General features: G+C 35.0%; 1 protein-coding gene and 1 non-coding gene across 2 annotated transcripts in view; both read left to right on the top strand.

Annotated features, from left to right (window-relative positions):
- Positions 1–9,803, top strand: part of LOC122566647 (zinc finger SWIM domain-containing protein 8 homolog) — a 108,979-nt gene extending 99,176 nt beyond the window's left edge. The window contains exons 12-22 of the mRNA XM_043724200.1: positions 163–292; positions 368–524; positions 597–793; positions 876–1,368; positions 1,452–1,580; positions 1,658–1,871; positions 1,955–2,316; positions 2,390–2,494; positions 2,717–3,084; positions 3,179–3,328; positions 3,759–9,803. Of these exons, the coding sequence (XP_043580135.1) occupies positions 163–292; positions 368–524; positions 597–793; positions 876–1,368; positions 1,452–1,580; positions 1,658–1,871; positions 1,955–2,316; positions 2,390–2,494; positions 2,717–3,084; positions 3,179–3,328; positions 3,759–3,825 (2,372 nt within the window). The 3' untranslated portion in view covers positions 3,826–9,803. The remainder of the gene's footprint in view (positions 1–162; positions 293–367; positions 525–596; positions 794–875; positions 1,369–1,451; positions 1,581–1,657; positions 1,872–1,954; positions 2,317–2,389; positions 2,495–2,716; positions 3,085–3,178; positions 3,329–3,758) is intronic.
- A 1,012-nt stretch (positions 9,804–10,815) lies between these two features.
- On the top strand, positions 10,816–10,897 carry Trnas-aga. Its single transcript has one exon. It is a non-coding gene; the product is annotated as a tRNA-Ser (tRNA).
- Positions 10,898–17,073: the final 6,176 nt, after the last annotated feature.

The raw sequence follows: 17,073 nt of genomic DNA, 5'->3' as shown, positions 1-17,073 counted from the left end.
GTACGCACTTTTTTTTTAAAGCTTTTCTTCTCTGAAATTTGATCGAGTAAAGAGATTTTGCGCGATTCGAATCGAGGATGAAGGATATCTTCTTTCAGACAAGAAAGAGTTAATGATTAAATAGTGTAGATGGAAGGTAAAAGATTGTGGAATGATTCGCAGGAATAAAACACCTGTCCTCAGACGTTGACGAGAACCTTGGGTTCGACGCGGCCGTTGCTGCTTTGGGCTTGAAGGCGAATGTGAGCGAAGCTGATCATCCTCTTCTTTGCGAGGGAACTAGACGCCAGAGGTATGTTTAAATTTGATCGATCGGCTTTGTTCTTTGAACTTTGTAACTAAAATAATAACCATTTGACTATTTCAGAGGAGATTTAGCCATCACATTGCTTGTTCACTACAAGGATGATCCTACAAAGGTAGCGAGAATCATGGATAAATTGTTGGATCGAGACGTTCATCAATTGATTAAGTCACCAATCCTTAGTAGCTATTATACCTCTAATCCTCCAACTAAGAGTGAGGTAAGAAAGACTCTTTGGTTTATAACCTTCCAATAGAAAAGAAGTTTGGAACTTGGGTTATATCTGTTCCAGATGACAAGATATCTTCATGACGAAGAGTGTTCTTCTCCCCTTGCTGGAATGGATGCTGGAAATGGTGATAGTGTCGTTGGTACCAGCAGCAGACCACATAGCAGTACCAGTGCAGAATTGGAAACTGGTATGAGTGCACTCACGGTTCAGACGCAAATCGTTCAACAACCTGTGCCTGCAAGAGCTAAAGAAACAAGGTCTGTAAATATTCATTAAAAGATCAAAGAATGCTATAAAGCTCTCGAGAATGCTATAATACTCTTTCAAATTCTATTATAGATACAAAAGCAAGAGAGTATATCCATCAATCCCCAACCAGCCATCAGAAGCAGGTGCACACTTTATGTGTGAGTTGGCAAAGACTGTTCTCACAAAAGCTGGTGGTAACAGTTCCACCTCTTTATTCACGCAAGCATCCACGAGTCAGAATCATCATGGACCACACAGAGCTCTGCACATGTGCGCTTTTCAACTTGGTCTCTACGCTCTTGGGCTTCATAACTGCGTCACTCCTAACTGGCTCAGTCGTACCTACTCCAGTCATGTGTCCTGGATCACTGGTCAAGCGATGGAAATAGGAGCACCAGCGATCTCGTTCCTAATCGAAAGTTGGGAGGGGCATTTAACGCCTCCTGAAGCTGTTGGTATAGCCGACAAGTCGTCCAGGGGAAGCGATCCTAATATGGTTCGAGCAGCCGCAGAACTCGCTCTGTCTTGCTTACCGCACGCTCACGCGCTCAATCCTAACGAAGTACAGAGAGCCATTTTGCAGGTAAGCACTTTATAATTCTTATTAGACATTAATTTACTTTTAATGAGAAAGTGCTTGATTATATTTTGGCCGTTTTATTATAGTGTAAGGAACAAAGTGATCTGATGTTAGAGAAAGCTTGCATCACGGTGGAGAACACGGCAAAGGGAGGCGGTGTTTATCCAGAAGTACTGTTTCAAGTGGCCAAATATTGGTACGAGCTGTATCTCAGGGTAAGTATCTTTAAGTAGTGAAATAGATATTTCATAAAAGAAGAATTTATTAATTTAATCTTGATTTGTATATTTAGCACACTCCTGGTGGAGAACAGCAAGATGATATGCCACACGATCCTCTTCAACTAGATCTTAACGGAGTGCTTCTGGTGGAACCTGGTCCTCCAGTGGACATGACCACTGCACAAATGATGCCTGGACCAGCTCAAGCGGTTGTTGTGACCAGCACACAACCTCCTCCTCAACCATATCCAACGCATCCAACTATAACCACGCTAGCGCCTTTAGGTGGGTTCTTCAATTCTTCTGTTCATTTTGTTTCGAGTATTTCACAGATTATATAAATTTTGATTATCTTTGTTTGATTGCAGGAGTTGGTATGCCATATGCAGTGAGCCCTTACAGTTTTGTGCATCCTCACCATTCAATTCCAACTTTTGGTGGACCGATGCCATCACATAGGGTAACTCTACCACCAGCACCACCACATATGCAAATGTATCATGCGGCATTTCCGCCTCATCCGGGTCATCCACAGCATCCGCAACATCCCCAACATCCCCAACATCCTCAGCATCCACCACATCCGCCACATCCACAGCATCCGCAACATCCTCATCATCCGTCACAACCCGCGCAACCACCATCGCTGCCGCCATATTACACGCCGCAACCGCCACCACCACCGGGAACTCATCATTTGTTCACCATGCAACAACCTATGCCAGTTAATGTAGGTATCCTTGCTACATTTCTCTTTTTATTTAATTTTAGAACAATATTCAAGTTTAGTGTGATGTTATTAGGTTCAAGCTGGAGTTACGGGACCTATTCCCGGGCAGAACAACATGCCTGGGTCTGCTCTAGTTCAGGCACAGCCTATAATATCCACTGTAAGAACTCAGCCTCAGGTAACTATATTTTATTATGCAAAAAGTTAACCCGTAATAAATTTTTCGATCGGTAAATCTAGAATTGGCAGATTTGGCAAATTTCTAGATGTTCTATTCATTCTTTGATAACTTTATCAATTTTTAGTATTCTTTTAGTATTTTGTCAACTGAGAATTATTTAGAGTTTATTAACGTGATTTTTTAATCTATTCAATCATGCTTATTTGTTTCTGTACCCAGGTCCATAGACAATCCCAGCCCTTCAGTCAGCAGCAGCTTCGTTCTCTAGTTGCTGCATACCGTGTGGGAATGTTAGCATTGGAAACTTTAGCTCGTCGCGTACACGACGACAGACCTCAGGCAAAATACGCGCGGAATCCACCTTATGGGGAAGATGTGAAATGGTTGTTAAGAGTGTCGAAGCGTCTCGGCACACAATACCTTCATCAACTTTGTATTTGTACAGTGAACAGCATCGTTAGTCCTTTCGTTCTTCATGACGTTGCATTGGAAGCAGCGCTTTTTTTGGCTAGAAACAATCGGGCTCTTGTACTTCAACATTTGAGATCTGCTCTTTTGGCTCCTCTTGTCCTTAAGTGTCAACAGATGTTAGTTTCTTCAAGTTCTTACTAGTATAATATTTTTTACAAGTACCATTAATGAAACTAGTTGAATAATGATATTTTCAATTATAAATTACAGGTACATTCAGTGCATGCATCAGAAGTTATACCACTTGACGGCAGGTGAGTACGAAGATTTCGTCAACGTAGTGTGCGCGGCTAGAGCAGCGTTTCACATCACTCCAGAGGGCCATGTTCAGTTCAAGGAGCGGCTTCAGTCCATCAAAAGGTATTATCTTACACCAGATCATTAAAGACTATCATTTAGAAAATTTTTGATCTTGACGACAGAAAATAGACTGTAGATGTTTATGCAAATTTATATTTCTATAAATACGATGAAAGAAATCTAAGCCTATGTGCATATCATAATTGCATTAATTATAACATCTAATTGAGTTGAAGCGTATTAAATTATCATATAGTAATACTTTCATACGACGACAAAAATTTGATACATATGAAAATAAAATGTATAATACTTGATAAAAAATACGCTTCAATAAAAAATAAGAGTATGTCTTCTAACCACTATATTATCTGCATTCTGTGCAGGCTTGCAACCTTAAATTTACCATAAATTCCTAAACACCTGCGGTCTAGTAATCATAAAGCATAAATCCATAAAACTGATATTGGAAATGTAATTTCATTTATAGATCTCAATCCTGTACCAAAGAACTGTGGACACAAATTAATGCAGCTCTACAACAGAACAGCAAATGACACAGAGCGGAGCCAGGCGTGACGTGGCTCACTTCCCTTCCTCACCCTCCACCACCTCCGCCTCCTCCTCCTCCTCCACCAACGACGACAACAACCCTCGTGCTTCAGCACCAGCATCCCTGTCATCCTCATCCACAGAGCGTCGTATGCGTTCACGGTCTGGCTACTCTCGATAAACTGGAACAGGATCTCCATAACGTACATCATCGACATACGACTGTCACGTCTGTGGCATCGATCTCGAACGACCATCGGACCATCAGAGCTAGGGACGGCCGATAATCGCATGTTTATCTTCGCCCATTTCAAGGAAGAGAAACCGGATCGATACCACCGAACTGGAAAAATATATATGACTAATATAATGTAAATGATAAAAAGAAAAAGAAAAGGAAATGATGCCACGTTTTTTGCAACTTAGCAATTTAGACGTCACGTAGTAGCATATTGAAGGCGCACCGTGTTGCGTACGTCGATCGCTAAAGGCACCACTTTTTTCCTACGTTCCAAAAGAATAAAATTAAGAAAATAATTTTAACAAATTAAATAATTGGAGGACTGAAAAATAAGTAGATATAAGAAAATGAAGGAAAAAAGGAGAGGACGAAACGTGAAAGCATGATCAATGAATCAAAATTTCAGGTTTCGCCGGATGCGAGTAATCATTCAGCGGGATTCTATCGAAGAATCCTTGGTTTCATAACTCGCGGAAACCTTTTCCTCTTTACTTTAGTTAAGATTCAATGAGAACGTCTTTAGTCTCGATTAGATAGGAAATTTTATTTTTCATTCATAGATAGGATGAATTATCTCGTGTTTTATTTTATTTTTGTAAACAAAATATAAGCAAATTTTTAAACTATCGATAAACGCATGTCTATTTATATAATGGAAAAATGACGTACAGCAACTTATTCTTTAATACATAAGAAAATAATGAACTTTACTTAAATCATAAAAGAAAACAATGATAAAAGAAATTTTGTATACAGAAGAGAAGATAATTTTTACTTTTCCAAAAATGGCAACCGACCTGGTCCATCATTACTCTAACATCATCACCACAGCACCTATCCTCTTTATTTTTTTTTTTTCTTCGCCCCTTGGTTTATGTATTTTGCTATTAAACATATTTTAGTTTCTCTATTTGAATTTTCTTCAGTCGCTATTGTCTTTTATTTTTATTTTTTTTTTTTTTAATTATATTGTAAGTGTATATTATACACGTTTGCAAACAGCTCGTTTTTTTTTTGTCATTAGCGACAATCTATAAACGAAAACATGATCTCTGTAATTTCTAAAGTAAAATAATTTGAATTATAAATAAAGCAAAATTATAGCTGATATCGATGATTCGAACTTGAGACACCTTTCCACATTACGCTTTGTTATGCAAAGAAAATGAAAATCAATAATTGCTAAATTTGTACTTTGGCAGAGTATATTCCATTTCCGTTTATGTCGTTTTCAATACATTCAGTTATATTTCCTGATGAAATAAACGTTGTTTTTATCCATTCCGATTATCCCATCATCAATCACGATATTTAAACATAAATCGTTAAGCATAAAATAATTCAACAAAGAATAACACACACTATGTCTGCATATTAAAAAAATTTATTACAATTAAAAAGAAAGAACTTTTATCGCAATTAATACACAGTTAAGTTGAAGTAGCCTTTGGAAAATTTAACAACTTGAAATTTCAGAATTTTTGGAATTTCAATTAAATCACACGTTCTACAGAGTTCTACATTTGTCTTACGTTGCGTGCTTTCCTTTCATGAAGACGTTGAATTATTAAGGAAAGGAGGATGTAAAAGAAGAAATTTTAAATTATTAAGAATTGCTGATTACATTTTTATAATCTAGGACAAGGATGATGTCGTCCTTCAATTCTTAACTAATATATCTTTTCTTTAATAGTGCCGAGCGACTGAACGTACATGTCTGTAGATAGTAAGAGAAAAGAAAAAGAGAACTATGGAAACCACCATTACATTAAGTCGACGTATTCGTTTCATTCGAGGGAGGAAGCAGAACAGAATAATAGTAAATGGCACTGCCACTAATCTAACCGCAACGGTGGTTATGGAAAGAGCAATATTTAAGCGTTTTACGTGTTCTAGTGCGATACCACGAGCATCAAGAGTATAGTACTGTTTCGTGTTTCTACAGAGTTAAGGTTCTCAGAGAGAATTACTTGCAAAAATATCGATTCATCATTCGATAGTTCCTAATTTCTATTCGTCAAAAATCATCGAGCAGAATTTAATAACTTTGAAACGGTAATAAAACACGTTAGGAAGAAAATAAAATATTTATTTACAAAAAATTCGTTGAAATTACAATAATCTTTCAATTTCCTGTTTTCTCATCTGTAGTTGTTTCGATAGTTTATCTCCACTGTTTGTTTGGTCGATTATAGTAATCTTCTTTGCTCTATTATTAGCGTAATCGTGGTTTTTGAAGAAGTGTGAGATATGTTTTGTCGAAATCGTTTTCCCAATGCATCAACGATAATATTTTATCGACATTGAATTATTTCTTCCAGAGCGCGAAAAATAGCGTTGGAATAAACAAAAACAATACCGATGAAATCGTTTAATCGAGATCTGAATTTTTACCGTCTTCTTCGTCCTCCAACGGAAGAAACTGATAGACGAGCCTTAACTCTCGTAAATTCCATCCAATTCGAAACGGGCAGGTAACCGCAAATATTGTACAAATAATTCGTGTCACATTTATAGGTATGAATTACTTAAGATAGAGAGCGTTTTGCTCGTCATCCTTCGATATACGGGGTGGTTTGATATAAATTTTCGTCGATGTAATCGAGTATTGATTATATTAGTAAATCGTTGAAAGGAAATGAGACTTCGCCATATTGCCCAGTAAATTATTAAGACAAATAAATTGATTAAATTATATCAATATGACGATACGTTGTTCAACATTCTGAAATTAAATATTATTTCTAATACAGACGCGTTTAAACTATAATTCTCATTGTCTATCGTACACGATACAATTCGAAATAATACTTCTCGTATAGTACTGTTTTGAACATTATTTCATCCGATTGTGGGTTTAAATATCCGGTATAATTACAAGGGATAGTTCGATTTGATGCATTTTATTCGCCACGTTGTAGTTTCGAAGGCATACAAATTGTACAAAACACGTTATTTTCTATGCTCCGAATTTCCCGCTTCGTTTGATCGATCGAACGATCCCTCGAATGATCTCAAGTCCACGAAGAATTTTAAATTATCGTAAAATGGTGGGTGATGAGACACGTGTGTACATTTCATTTACCGCCCTGTATGTACATAATATGAATACGAGCTACGATTGTACGGTGATCTATAGATGGTAAAATTGTATCCATAAAATGAAGTAGCGTTTGCTCTAGGCCCACTTCTCAGCGTGTGTGCATAATGTGCATATTACGATATCGATTAATAGCGATTATCCATAGGCGTAAACAACCTCACTAGCCTACTTAGCATTTAGAACGATTCTAGCGATTAACAATCCCATTTTTTCACTCAGACGTAATGCGAAACTTTGATCAGTCGCTGGAAGCATCCTTTCAAGGATCGATTGTAAAAGAAAACGGAGAAAGAGATCCCAAACTCGAACGTAGAACCGCTAGATTCCCTTTGCTCCCTAAAGCGTGATGTTTTTTCGAGTGAAACTTAGGTTAGAATAAACCAAATTGAAATACTATGAACGGTTTGTGGAAATATTTCAAATATTGCTGTCTCGAATGATGGTAAGCCAACTGTAATCATTAAAGTCGAAACGAGTTAGTAATAATCACGTAGATTTCATTCGATCCATCATACAAGTCGATTATGTTTCTTTTTTGATCAAGTTGTTCGTTATCGTCGGGCTGTTTTCGACGATTATTATCGATATTCATTTAACGCGTGAACTTTATGGTTGGAAAACATCAACATAGAAAAAACACTCACGTTTCTACATGAAAGTGCGAAAAAGTTGGGACCTAACTGCTCTTGTCGTCCCATGTTCAGCAGATGTTCTATGGTTCACCAAATTATGGAAAAACTTTTACAAGTCAGACGTGTTAATATCAAAATTCAACTATTTAACAAATTGCATTCAACTCACATTCACAGTCATCGGCCAATATTTATATTTAAAGAAAGAAGATTTAGGTGTTCTTAGAACATTTCCTGAACATTATTCTGTATTACATTATTCTACTCCGTATCTCTCAGTTTTAGATGAAAAGCCGCGAAAAAAAAGAAAAGATACAGAAGAAAGAAGATATATGAGGCGATAAAGTATCTATTTTTGCACTTGACTGAAAAATGCTGAAGAAAATTGCGAAGAAAAAAAAAGAAAAGAAGAAGATGAAAAAATAAGTTTCCTCTCGATTCGAAGTATTTAGTCATTCGATAGAAATTAAAGATTCTCCGTGACCCGATCTTCTATGAACAAAAGGTACATACTTACATATATTTATACATAGAAATAACAAAAAAAGAGGGAGAGAAGAAGAAAAGAAAAACGCGAAGACGCAGGATAATGAATAGAAAATAAAATCAATGTCTGTAAATAATCGCAGGTCGTTCTTTTTCGCGCGCGGACAAATCGACAGTACATTTTTTTGTATCGCTAATCGCGCAGATAATTACCGAATAATCGCTGTAGACCAACGCTACCGGCATCGATCCTTGATCGAGGCCGTGGCGTGACTTTAGAATTTTTGTCTAGCTGTTATTGCAATTCGAGTTACACTATAAGCTTCGTAGAAACACAAGGTCCGACGCGTGACGTCATAATTATGTATGCATAAATGAAACAGAGTGAAGTCGATTTCATTGGAAAAAGAAGGAGAGATCTCTCCGATTTTAAGGAAAAGATTAATGTATTCAGTCGACAGCTATAAGATTGTACATATACGTTTACGGCCACATTACACTAATTATAAGTATAACGAGTTACTTAAAAAGCGTGTGCAGACAGAAATTAGTCGAAGGTGAAACAACCTCGAAGATAAGATCTCTATGAGTATTTCTTTCTTTAAAATCGTCTATCGAGCGAGATGAAAAATAGAAATATAAAAAAAGCCAAGATGGAATATAACGAAATGGATCGTTCTATTTAATGTTTTTCATCTCTTTCGGATGATCGATGAGAGAAAGGAGAACGTGCCCGCTGTTTCATTGAACTTTGTGCGTTAAGTTCGTACATATATTGTAAATTGAGCGAAGAAGAGAGAATGATAGGGCTTTTGGGATTTTCTGTAACGTTTAGACTCGCAAATAGTAGGTTATGCGATTCTGTGTTCAATCAAGGGAAATATTCGAGGTTAGGATATTGTCTCGACAGGTTCTTGTGAATGCAATTTTTGGAGACGCATAGGTATTCAGAAAGATAAGAAAAAAGAAAACACTGAATAACGCTCCATCGAGTGTACTGCGATGTAATTTCGAGTAATCGTAGTGTTTGCTTTTAAGGTGAAAAAGAATAAGTTTTACAGCCTGCGAAGTTGCGTTACGATATAGTATCGATCATTCCATTGAATCTGTCGCGAGTGAAATTTTGCTCTTCGCTGTTGATCAGATTCCATGATAATTATATAGTGTTCATATTCTATTTGTAAAATTTCCTTCTGACTTGCATTCATCGGACAGGAAATACTGTACACTACAAGCGTGTGTCATCTTCTCGATTTCCATAAACCGACTTATCACAAGGATATAATAAAAATGAAAATTAATTAACGCAACCTCGAGGAACATTTTTTTAGCAGAATATATAAGTACGAATAAAAGAATTCTATAAAGCAAGTCATTTGGTTTCGCTGTACTTGATTAACATAGATAATCAATATATTATAACGTCTACTAAATAAATTCCGATTTCTAATTGCGTCCTTTGTCTGTTATCTTTCTATTGTATCGATCCACTGAAATACAATTTCTGATTTCACAGGTTAATCTTCGTTTTCTCCTTTGTAACGATCCTGATTTTATCCTTTATTTTTCTTGATGCATTCATTGATTATTTTTAAATAAATTTCCAAACTGACCATCGTTCAATAAATCAATCAATGGATNTACATTCTTTCTAGCCCAGAATATCGAACAAAGATGAATGGCAACTACCTTATTTTTAAATAAATTTCCAAACTGACCATCGTTCAATAAATCAATCAATGGATTACATTCTTTCTAGCCCAGAATATCGAACAAAGATGAATGGCAACTACCTTATTTTTAAATAAATTTCCAAACTGACCATCGTTCAATAAATCAAAGTAGTTGTCATTCATCTTTGTTCGATATTCTGGGCTAGAAAGAATGTAATCCATAGGAACCTTAGGTGCCGCATTAAAATTTCAGGGATTTTATCCAATGACCATAGCAGGTAATAAATCTTTATGAAAGGTTATGACTCGACAAATACATACTAAAATAGAGAGTTATGGGAAGGTAAAAGCCCTAAGTCCTCGACTGGTACAAGTAATTACCAACGAATAAAGAAAGACTAAGTGTTTAATGGTGATGGCTTGATAAGGTTATTAGTAACAGGAAAGTGAGAAAACATAAATCCGAAATATGACTTGGTACATAAAATTTCGTAGGTAATGAACCGATGATGATACAGAATTTATAGATTTTTTCAGTATATACTGCTGTTAAAAAATTATTCATTAAATCCATATTCAGAGGTGTAACGGCTTTAATAATTTTAATTCTTGATATAAAATTACAATTAATTGTTAATAGCTTTCTTAAAAATGAAGATAATATCAATTATATTTCTTCAGATGTAAAAGATATAAGAACATAAATTTTCAGTAATTAATAACTCATTCAGCACAATGAATCACTATTGACATAATGGATGAATTAGCTTCTATAATTAGATTAAACAAAATTCAAAATTTTCATTTTAAAATATAAAGAACACTGTTATATTTATTATATTTTTCAAGTATCCATCGAAGCAGTCGTGGCCGAGTGGTTAAGGCGTCTGACTAGAAATCAGATTCCCTCTGGGAGCGTAGGTTCGAGTCCTACCGACTGCGATCGCAGAAATTCACTTTTTTTTCTTTTTTAAACTTATTATTTGTTGCTTATTTTTATTATTTGTAAACAGTTGTTTAATTCGTACAACATTAATTACGATAATTACCAATTATATCCACTTGTTAATTGAACATTTTATCTCAAGTAAATCACTTTATGCGTGGCTTTAAAAGTGCGCGTTTTTTTATTCAAAAATAACCTTATCAGTTGACAGTTATATCAGGCCTGAACATAATTTATTCAGTGAATTGTACAATTCCACGATGGTAATATACCCGAGCGGAGAATCCACGGTTGTGAACAATTGAACTCCCTGTCAACTAGCTATTCCCCTAACTATCAGTCTCTGCTATGCGTTATCAATAAATTGAAGCGTTATTGAAAGATTATGGTATGATGTAATCGTGCTGTAACATCCTTCATAGGATGATATAATCCTATTGTCACCAGTTGAAGATTTCCGTGAACTTACGACCGATAAATTCACAGCGCATTAATTAAAAACTAGATTCACATTCTGAAAATGTTAGGATTCAAACTTTCGAATTCCGAAATTCGAATGTAATTTACACTCAAATTTCTTAATTAAACAATTCGGAATTAATCTAAATTCCGTGTAATTGAATCTAAGATTTCAAAATCGAAAGACACCTATCGAATTGAATAACATAAATTCATCTTTCTAACGGTTTTACGATCTTTCGAAATATTCTGTAAATGTTTAATATCCATTTTTCACTACTCTAAAAACGCGCAACCCTTTCGCGCGGTTCATTGCGAGTTCATTCCGCTTTCGATCGTCCGTATCTTCGAAAAACGTGCTATCAATGAACAGATAGTCCGAGTGATCTCTGACGCAAGCTGAATGTAGAATCTCGACGGGGAACGCGCCGTTTAAGCAATGAAATCTTGCGAAACAATTTGCAATTTGCATGCCATCTAGAAATCAACGCGAAACGAATCTTTGAACATCCGTACTGGATACCAGCTCGTGATATCCATTGATAAATGATGAATAAATGTTGCCACTTTCAATTAATCGATCGTATATTTGTAAAATATTTTACAATTGCAAAGGAACAATTTGTTCGTTAATAAGAAACATGCTCAGAGTATCCTTTCTTACTCGATGTTCGTTGGCAAATGAACAGAATTAACGACCACGTTTTAGTTCCCTTAGGAAATTTACACAATTATTTAATCATCGTTCAGCGACGTAAGTTATGATAGCAAACGTTTGTTTTTAGAGACGCTTAGATTATTTATCAGTGGCCTAGTTTAGAGAATTCTTTAGTCAAACATAATAACGATTCACAGCGGAAATTAAATACTCTTGTGCTATTCTATGATACAATTGTGAAGCATACTTGTATACTGATTATTCTGCTAAGTATTAGGCTGTCGGAAAAGTCTTTTTTTTACAAACACGTCTTTTACAACGATGCATCTTTAGACAAACATGAAACCTAATCTGTCGAACCTTGTGATTTTTATTTTGATAGAACAAAATGGATCATACGTAATTCGATAAAATAATATAAAACGAAAAATGTGCATCCATTATTTCCTTATAAAACGAAAGAAACTTTTCGAACGACCTAATAAAAATACTTTAACCGAGGAATAGTTAGGAGTCGTTCATTTTAGATTGATGGGATACTTCTCATTAAACATGTACTCGTATCTGTTTTGATTACATGAATAATAATTAACCAGAGAATGTTTATCATTTCCAATTGAAAATTTAAAATCCATGTTCTTGTAAATTCCTCGAAAGAGACTAGAAAATAACGGTAGGAAGGAAAGTATTTTTATTACGAAGATAATAACTATTTCTAAGATTAACTATCGAATTTTTGAAGGCTAGAAAAGATTTTTGAAAATTGCATTGATAAACGGCGACAGTTTAATCACAAGTATCGCGTTTCTTTTTCCGCTTCAGTCGGCATTCATATACAAGGGACTTTTATCGAGTTACGCGTGTTCCTATTTACAATGAACGAAGTAGCGGAGGCTGGTCACGGCAGTTATCAGCGGATTAGCTGCGTGATACCTGCAATCATGCATGTAACACTATCGTCCACGTGCAGCACGTGTCGCCGTTCGCATTCTTCCTCGTGTTGTCGCGTCATTATTTGCGATCGTCGTTCGTCACGTGCGTGAGTCTCCATTATCATACGATATCCCATCTTATGGTCACAGTTCCATTTTACTGTTGAAAACGTCGAAAAACGTGAGAAAAGTCAACTCCTTTTTTTTTTTTTTTAGCAAAGTCGCATGCCGATGACGTTTCGCTAATGATGTTTCTTCGAGATTTTATTAACTTTTTATGTGATTTTGTCCTACGAATAGTACTTTTAATATTCATTCTATAAGCGATGCAGTATATGGAATGAGCAGTAATATGAATAATTATTACTTTTTTTTTTAATTAGGGCAGTTACAAAGAATTTTATTCTAAATTTTTATGTGTATTATTTTATTATTATATATTGTTAATTGTAAAATTGTTTAAGAATTATTGATGCATCAAAGTGCCTAACGTCAGGATCAGATAGATAAAAATTTACGTAGATCGATAATAGTGGCATCAATACGATTTTCATCGAAACGTCAATAATATTTCTATGAAGATATCTTTGCTATGCCATGTTCAAGAAGAAAAATACCATCTATTAACATTCTCTTAATATGTACTGGTATTGCATTCAAATTTGTCCCGATACATTTGCATCCTAATTTTCTTCTCTGACGTATGTCGCATACACATGTTGCACGACCTGCGTAAGAGCATGCGAATTTCAAATAGACAGATCGCGAATTACGAATTGTGGCGCGTAGATAAGACTAACGATTAAAAAACAAGCGCATGGATAATCGTGTGAACGACGGAAAGTTTCCGAGATGTTGTGAGTAGAAGCAGGCGATTCGTCAAAGTGTAACGCGAGAGAGACTTTCGAAAAATGCATTCGCTCGATATTGACGTGGAGATTTTTCACGTTGTTACACAACGTCTTGCCATAAGTTTACCAGTTGAAAAAGTTTCAAGATATCTTTATCTAAAGTACAAAGAAATTCAATCGAATGTGATACTAATTATAAGTCGATCGGCCGTGCATTTTTATTCAGTTGAATCTTTTTTCGTAAAGACTCAAGCTCATTTCAAGGAACAAGACTCATTTAAAAATAGAGCGAGAAAGACTAGGAACGGGAAAATTGTACGAATCGGCTTGATTTTGTTTCCTTTTGATGATTCGCACATACGATCGATGAATGGAATCGTTCATGTTCGTCTCTGTAGTGATATCACGACCAACGATAGCGATGAGGATGATCGAGAAACTTTCCATTAGAAACCTCGATCCAGCAAACAGAGAATCGATAATCTTGACGAAAAGAATCTAAATAAAGGTATCTAATAATCCTAATCTTTAAAAGAAAGATATATAATCGTTATGAGATTAAACAACGATTAGAGAGAAAAATTGCGCTTGGACATTAACTATGACGTGAAGAAAAACAAAATAATGAGAAAGAAATATTTTCGGTGTATGAGATTAAGATAAAAGAATCCAAATGTTTTCAGTTTCGTTTAAGGGGCTCCAGTCATCGTGCCAATGCCAGGCGATTATTATACACGAGGTTGGCCTGCTTTGTACGAAACTATGAATAGCCATAGAGTTTCAGTGACTCTCACTGCGAGCAAGCTCCAAACCATGGTATTTTTATACATATTTGCAAAATTATTATTTTGGTAAGTCATTTAATTCACATTGAAAATTGTTTAAATAAAGGATTTACGCGCGTGTACGTAGCTGCATTTCATTGAAAATATACGATTGAGCGATTGAACTGATATTATTAATAATGTTTTAAACAGGTGACATAGTTCATAAATTATCGTTATTGATAAATACCATAAATACCATTAACAAAGTGGAGTATGCTATATTACACGTAACTTTATTAATAAATTATTTTATTATTAAAGATTGATAGTGCTATTGTTGAGACGAGTAATTTTACTTACAAACCTAATTTACGTAATCTAATCCACGATTTTTTCCATTGCAAAACAGCAAGATTAAGTGGACGTTATTTGTTACATGTTTTCGTCGAGCCAGCAAGTTATCTGATTACTCGGCTAATCTAGGTGCAAATACTGTATCACGATGTGACAAATATTAGAAGATACGTTTTTTTCTCGTATTCGAAAACGTAAACGAAAAATTGTAACCCTATCTGGAGTTATATCTTTGATCTGAAGAAATAAAATCTCTGAAGTTACTCGTACGGGTCTTCTGATACGCTTCTTAACAAAATAATTGATCGATGAATCCGTTGAAATTGACGAGAATTTGCGGTTGAAGGTTTCAGAATCGAAATCATAAAACAAAATCGCGTTTGATTACACGTTTCGCGATGATAACCGCACTTGCAAAGGTATTACCAACGTTAGGCAGGTTTTATCGTACGACCTACGCATATAATTTATTAACATGTCACTGACATTTTAGAGTCACGTGAATTGGCTAATCAAGAAACAAGTTAAATTTCGAATGTATCGTAAAAGGTCAAACTCTTGAGAGGCGGTGGCAGAAATTTTTTAATGCTCTTCTTTTACGAGCGAAACTCGAGGAAAGAAGCGGATAAGGATATCTCAAGAAAGATACTTTCAATATTTTGAAAATAAATCTCGAAGGTACAGTAAATATTCTGAGATTCTGAGAGATAACGAAAGAAATTTTCATTTTTCTTTTTTAAGTGCGGAACTTTAGGAGTTGAAGGAAATTCGGAGAGGAAGTTGTACCGTTCGAAGGAATTTTAGAAAAAGAAATTGCATTTTTTTTATTTATAAAAACGTTTTAAGTCACGTTATTGTTATCGTTATCGCGTGATTTTGAAAGAAAATCAATATAACAGAGTACAATCTAGTTCTCAAAGCGATAATAATAATTATTAATCAACAACGATTATTGACATCGTTCTACCACGTTACTACGTTGAAGACTTTTAGCCACTTACTATTTTTAGCGAAAATTAACTGGACAAGAAATTGGTTCGAGAATGGATCGCTATATCAAGAATTAATTATCTCTTTAACAAGGATTGATAACTATAGGCGCATACTTAAAAACATCAGAGCCATCGAGACGTTAATATTGCAAATTTGATCGAGTGCATACTTGAACAGAGTACAATCTAGTTCTCAAAGCGATAATAATAATTATTAATCAACAACGATTATTGACATCGTTCTACCACGTTACTACGTTGAAGACTTTTAGCCATTTACTATTTTTAGCGAAAATTAACTGGACAAGAAATTGGTTCGAGAATGGATCGCTATATCAAGAATTAATTATCTCTTTAACAAGGATTAATAACTATAGGCGCATACTTAAAAACATCAGAGCCATCGAGACGTTAATATTGCAAATTTGATCGAGTGCATACTTGGAAATATTTATCCAAAATTTTGATAAACACGTATTCTATTTTATTCGACAATCAAATTTTATGCATACATGATATACATGATAATACCACATTATGTAACATGATAACAATCCGATAATAATAGAAGCAATCGATACAACAATATTAATAGCAATCGATCGCGGTTAGGAGAAGCGAAGTTGCTATAGTTGCGAGATGCAATGCGTTTGTTTCTTTGTTCTTGATGATTAGGCAAATTCTGTATTTATCTCGAACGTAAATATGTAAAAATACGTCACAATGAGCGTAAATGCAAAAGATAAATGCCTAGGTTTATGACATTTAGGAAATACAACATACTATTCCGTATATGCGAGTTACACTTTTTATGACTGTCTTTGAAAAAATTTGCATAAATATTTACAGTCTTCTCATGACGTTTATAAGGGTGTTTTTTTTCTTAGTGATAGTTAGGAAATTTTCTGTTTGCATAATTAACATACGCAGTTTGCTAACCATGATAATTTCGTTTTGTTATTCACAGTAGTATATCTTATGTGCGTCGATGATTATGAAAATGGCCTAAGTCATATCTTTTTCTTTTTTTGTCGAGATACACAAAATTCTGCGTTTGACTCATGAACTGAATTCTGTGTTAACGACAACACAGTCCGATAGTTCTACAAAAATGGTTACAGATTATTATAGTATAATTTGTTCCGCAAAATAAATATCA

Source organism: Bombus pyrosoma, linkage group LG4, assembly GCF_014825855.1.
Source record: "Bombus pyrosoma isolate SC7728 linkage group LG4, ASM1482585v1, whole genome shotgun sequence".
NCBI classification, from domain to species: domain Eukaryota; kingdom Metazoa; phylum Arthropoda; class Insecta; order Hymenoptera; family Apidae; genus Bombus; species Bombus pyrosoma.
This window is presented reverse-complemented; position numbering and strand designations above follow the sequence as displayed.